The sequence below is a fragment of the Protobothrops mucrosquamatus genome, unplaced genomic scaffold, assembly GCF_001527695.2.
Source record: "Protobothrops mucrosquamatus isolate PMUCROS unplaced genomic scaffold, P.Mucros_1.0 scaffold25, whole genome shotgun sequence".
Taxonomy (NCBI): Eukaryota; Metazoa; Chordata; class Lepidosauria; order Squamata; family Viperidae; genus Protobothrops; species Protobothrops mucrosquamatus.
The window spans coordinates 506,173-512,158 of NW_015386410.1; the positions used below are offsets into that span (position 1 = coordinate 506,173).

General features: G+C 42.2%; 1 protein-coding gene across 1 annotated transcript in view; it reads right to left on the reverse strand.

Annotated features, from left to right (window-relative positions):
* Positions 1-858: 858 nt before the first annotated feature.
* The window catches only part of LOC107283077 (netrin-1), a 17,579-nt gene continuing 12,451 nt past the window's right edge, over positions 859-5,986 (reverse strand). Inside the window, exons 5-7 of the mRNA XM_015810927.2 lie at positions 3,932-3,985; positions 2,608-2,688; positions 859-1,178 (exon numbers count right to left, since the gene is read on the reverse strand). Coding sequence (XP_015666413.2) covers positions 859-1,178; positions 2,608-2,688; positions 3,932-3,985 — 455 coding nt within the window. The remainder of the gene's footprint in view (positions 1,179-2,607; positions 2,689-3,931; positions 3,986-5,986) is intronic.

Genomic DNA, 5,986 nt, shown 5'->3' on the forward strand with positions numbered 1-5,986 from the left:
ACAATACAGCTTTTTAAAAATGACTTGATACATTACAGTTCTTAACTACTTTGATAGTTTTGGTTTCAAAGGTCTCACAGGAAGAGTTATTGTCAGAACTGGTTCTTGACTAATTTAGACATCACCCTTGAAAAATGTCAAACTCATGACCAAAAGAAATCTGACTATTAGCTGATATCAATTGATGGTGAGGTTCCTTTTGAATGCAGCTGTGAAAAACACTTGCCCCAAAATACTGGGTTTTGACAGATGACCAAGACGGATGCTTTAATCCTCTGTTGAAACTCAACTTCACCTCTGCCTGAATCTTATTCTTTATCCTATCCTATCCTTATCCTACCTCCCATGAAGGGAGAGAAGGAAAACAAAGCCAGGGGACACCTCTATTCTCCATCTGTGTTATGTGGTAAATAACAACAGCACCTTTTGTTGAGGTTTGTCCCTATGGCAGGATAGAGTTTGCTAGTGAAGAATAGCATATGTTCTGCCCGGCTAGTCTCCTGATGGCTCGGGGTGCTATAGCTTAATCAGCAGCTTCCCATGCCCAAATATTTTCCATTAATTCTTAATTCATCCAAAACCAAGTTTCTAGTTCAGCTGAGTTCCTCTGGCTTGTAAAGAGGGGATAATATGTCAACCCATGGGTCTGTCAGAAGGATGAATGAGGGGGTCATCGATATGCAGAACTAAAACTTTAAAATCAAAATCAGTTCCAGTTTAAGCTCAGCTTTTTGTACCCAAGGGAGTTTCTGTGGGACTCTAAAACTCAGTTTGGGTGTGAGGGTTTTTCTACCCATTCAGGCCTTTTCCTACCTGTTTCTTCACCCACTTTCCCATCACCTCTTTGGCTTAGATACCTCAGCATTTTCCATGCTTGCTTTGTTGCTGGAAACTTCGCAGTTTATGTGCCCAAGCATCCCTCCAGAGCAGAGCAAGGCTGTTTTTGTCAAGGATTAGCCGGGCAGGGTCAGGTGACTCGGCATCGTTGCCGATGATAAGGTAAAATTTGCCCACTTGGAGGTGGAGGCACCGGCAGGCCAAATCTTGTTCTGGTACCCAGAGTGGCTGCTCTCCCCGACGAATAGGCACGCGACGCTGGCGGTAGACAGTGAGGACTGAGGCTGTAAATTGCCACCATGTTCCAGACTTCTCTAAGGCCAACAGCTGGGCCTGGAGAACTGCCATCAGTATTGTGAAGGTCACCAAAAAAAGAGAAAAAAAAAACCTATCAGGAAGTGAACTGTTATGTGATCCTGCCCTATTTCTGGAGCTATGACATCACTCCTTTTACAAGTTCTCTTTTATTCCCACCCCTAAACAGTACCATCTAAGACTCCAATTTGCAACCCCATGCAATCATCACTAGGCGCATCGTCGCTGGGAAAAGCAGTATTTCCCAGCAAATGGTTGTTTTAATAGATGTATGAGGGGTCCATAGCATCACCTTCCGCATGAAGACTATTAATTTCATATATTCTATATTTCCTGGATTGATTCTGTGGGAGGGGCATGTTATACAGGTAGTTCTCAAATTACAATTCATTTAATAACAGTTCAAAATTACACTGGCACTGAAAAAAGTGACTTAGGACCGGTTTTTCACACTTACAACTGTTGCAGCATCCCCATGATTATGTGATTGGAATTCAGAGGCTTGGCAACTGATTCATATTTATGACGGTTGCAGTGTCCCGGGATCATGTGATCACCGTTTGTGACCTTCTGACAAGCAAAGTCAATGGGGAAAGCAGATTCACTTTACAACCGTGTTGCTAATAACTGCAGTGATTCACTTAACAACTGTGGCAAGAAGGGTTGTAAAATGGGGTGAAATTCACTTAACAACTGTCTCACTTAGCAACAGAAATTTTGGGCTCAGTTGTGGTCATAAGTCGAGGACTACTTGAACAGTAACACCACTTCCTGGTTGACTATTCCAGTTGTTTTTTTATCACAGTTTTGCCAGCAGTGAAATAATAGGCATGGAAATGAGAAATGGTGCATCAATTTGGTGTACAGATAGTCCTCGCTTAATGACCATCATTGGGACTGGCAAATCCATCACTAAGTGAGGCAGTCATTGCCATAGACCTACAACCTCCATTCTGCCACTGCTGTTAAGCAAATCACCCACATTGTTAGCCAAGCTATCATGTGATGATGATTTATGACTTTACATCTGGTTTCTCCATTAACTCTGCTTGTTGAAATCTAGCTGAGAAGCATGCAAATGGTGATCACATAAACCACAGACTGCTGCAAAGGTCAAACATTCCTGCTTTTTGTGAAGTGTCCAAATTTTAGTCATGTGCTATAATGGTCATAAAAGTGAAGACTAGTCAGAAAGTTATTTTTTTCAGCACTCTCATAATTTTCAGTGGTTGCTAAACAAGAACAGTTGTTAAACAAGGACTAACTGTAGTGATGAAGGTAATTGGAATGGGGAGCACCAGGTTCAAATCCAGCCTCAGCTGTGGAAGCTGACTGGATGAGTTTGGGCCAATATTATGCCTCCGCAGAGTTTGCACTCAGGTTGTTCTCATGGGGAAAAAACTGCATAAGCTCCTGCAAGGAAAGGTGGAATCTCAAATAAATAATAAACGTTACCGTAATCCTTCTTGCAATAGTTCCTCAAGTTCATGTGGACATGTCTTTGTGGTGGTGTGCAATGGCTCTGACATTCGGTACCTGGTGAACAAACAACAAACAAACAGACGGGAGGGAGGGATAAATCATTCTTCTGGGCAATATCTGACAGCAGTTAAAACCTATTATTTATCTCATGTATTATTTTCATTAGAGAAAGATTAGGCAACCTGTTGTTCTGCTGGTATCTCAGATGCTATCTGGAGCTTATGGGAGTTGTTCGAAAAATGTTGAAAGCCCTGACCTAGCTGCCAGCTGGATCACCTTGGAGCAAGAACCACTTCCCTTGTACAATTCCTCCTACCAGTTCTCAAGTTGACTGTCAGCCCCACTAGACAGACCAGGCCTGGAAATCAACTTGAATGGATGGCTAAAACAGAACTGGCTATAAAGAATCTTGCAACTTCGTGCTGTAACTCTTCCCTCTTCCTATACTCCTGTGAATTAGGGAGGTGTTTGGGCTACTTCTTAATGTTATATGGCAGTGATGGCGAACCTATGGCACGGGTGCCAGAGGCGGCACTCAGAGCCCTCTCTGTGGGCACGCGTGCCATCGCCCCAGTCCTAGGCTTTCAGCTGGGTTTTATAAAACCTTTTCGCTTTAGGCCTCCGCCGCCGTGTACAAAAAAAAAAGGTTCAATCAACCAATCAATTTCAACTTCTCGCAGGAAAAAAAAAATCTTGCAAAGTTGGAATTGATTGATTGAACTTTTTAGTCCCACCCAGTCTGCTGTTACCACCGCAGCCATGCCCCCCCAATGGGCCACACCCACCTGGCACCCGACGATGCATAAGTGGGTTTTGGGTTGCAGTTTGGGCACTCGGTCTCTAAAAGGTTCGCCATCACTGTTATATGGACATTCTGGACTTAAAGAATGCTTCCGCCCTGTGGTTCTCAACCTGCGGCCCACGGACCCCTGGAGGGCCGTGATATCATATAGGGGGTCCACAAAGGCTTGAAGAAATGTTATGGTTTAAATCTTGAGTTAAGTCTCGGGGGTTCGTGGCCATGGCCCAGGCCACAGAAGGTATTTAAAGGGGGTTCACAGTGAAGAAAAGATTGAAAACCACTGCTTTAGCCTCTTTTATTTGCCTACAAAGCCTGCATGGCTTTGTGAGCATCATCTTCCTTACTCTTTGCATTGACTGTAAAATTGTTTTTATTTTTTTTAGAGATGAAAAGGGCTCTTCTTCCAGGGATGTAGTTTTCCAACCCTTTTAAAGGAAAAAAATTAACTGATTTCCTTAGGAAAAGTAAGATAATATTTACACCCTCTCTTCTCACCTGCTTTCCATTCCTGAGGTGGGATAACTGTAGTTGTCATCTCCTCCTGGATTCCTAGGAAGGATAAGATGTAGAATAATAGATTTGGTATTCCCCCCCCCCTCTTGTTGGGAGTTTCCATGATTTCACTAAGGATTGTTCACAACCCTCCCAAGTTGATCTTCATAGTTTTCAGCCCGCAGGAAAAAGCTGAATACCAATCAAATGATTACAATAGACTGGAGCCTTTGCTCAACTTCCAGAAATCTTTGCTGCAAATTTCCAGCCCCCAGGCTGATGCTTTTGAAAGTGATATCGCCAGAAGCTCACAGCTGGCCTGCCCAGCTTCCATGACATCAGTCCACTTGAGATGCGATGTCTGTGTGTATGCTATGCCCTATGATTACCTCATTCAGCATCCCTCCTCATAAAGATCGGGGCTTTACTGGAAAACATGAACTCACTTCCTGATTCATAATTGGGAAACAATATTTTATTCTATGGAAAGATGTGCTGGAAGGAGGAGTGGGAAGGATTTGCTGTTAATCAGGGTTGTGTGCCGCATGGAAAAAAGAAAGACACTCTATGTTTTTTATGTGTGTGCACGTGGAACAAAATTTATTTATCTATTTGCATCCCACCTTTGTTATTTTTATAAATAACTCAAGGTAGTGAACATATCCAACTTTCCTTCCTCCTCCTCTTTTCCCTACAACAACAACCCTGTGAGGTGGGTTGTCAAGCACCTGATCATGTGATTGTGGGGATGCTGTGATAGTTGTAAGAGCAAAGACCTGTTGTCAGTCACTTTTTTCAGTGCTGTTGTAACTTTGGTTACTAAATGAATGGTAATTAAGACGGGGACTACCTGTATGGATATTTCTTTGATGAAATGAATAGTATCAAAAGAGTGAACTTTTTTTCCTTAAGAAAATGGTAATTTTGCGCTGAAGACCAAATATAGACAAGGACAGAATGAGATAAATTCAAGACACATGGAATGAGGAGTGATTATTATCCATCATCCAACCTCCATCTTCAGAGATGGCCTATGTTTGATTTGCAGATTTCTAATTTTATATTAAAAATATATAACTGTCTGCCATTTCTCCCAGGCACTTAGTGTTTGTACAGACGTTATTTTCCCCCTTTATTTGATCCTGACAACAGCCCTAAGCTTGTAAGATGGTTAGTAACTGTAATGTATTGGCCACAACTGTTTTAAATCACTTGCTTAATGTCTGACCTACATTGCTGTATTGTTTAACAGTTGCTGTTACTGAAAGCCAGACTGGCTGTCTCCAAGCTGATAATGAGGTTGGGGTTGCCACCTAGAGGCTAACTGTATAAATAGCTGTGCAGCAGCCTTTAGGGCTGCTTCTGTTCTGAGTTAATAAACTTGTTTGCTGTTTCAACACTCTGGCTTGTTCAATGCCTAAAGAACAGAAGATATAACAGTAGCCCAATTGGATTTTATGCTAGAGAGGAGAGAGATTCCTGGTGGTATTTCTTCCCAGACTGGAGGTCTAACCACAAGGGACCTCCATGGGGCTTTGGGTAAAAAAAAAAAAAATCAAGATAGCTGCTTTGGCGGTGTTATTGATATTCTAGTTCTTTTTTATTGTGTTGCATGGCCCTGCTAACCACTCTGCTAACCACTCTGAAATGCTAAACAAAGATTTTATGGAATTTCCTGAAGCCTTCCCTGAAGGTTAGCAATTTAAGAAAAGGGAAACTAGAATCTGTAGATCTTGACCTCTTAGTTCTTCTTCCCTATTGACCCAAGAGGCAAAGGACACTCTCCATAACTTGATACCCTATAGCAGTGATGGCGAACCTTTTAGAGACCGAGTGCCCAAACTGCAACCCAAAACCCACTGTGGGAAGTTAACCCAGAGAAGGAAATATTAAAAAGGCAGGAAAAATATTGTTCACCAAAAGGATTTTTTAAAAACATTTTTTGAAAAGCAGAAACCAAACCTGGCCTCATCTCTGCCCAGGGCAGTAGCTAGTCTTATACAAATGCAGATGTGGAACCATCAGAAAGTTGAAGCCAGAGCAATCAAGACAAAGAGA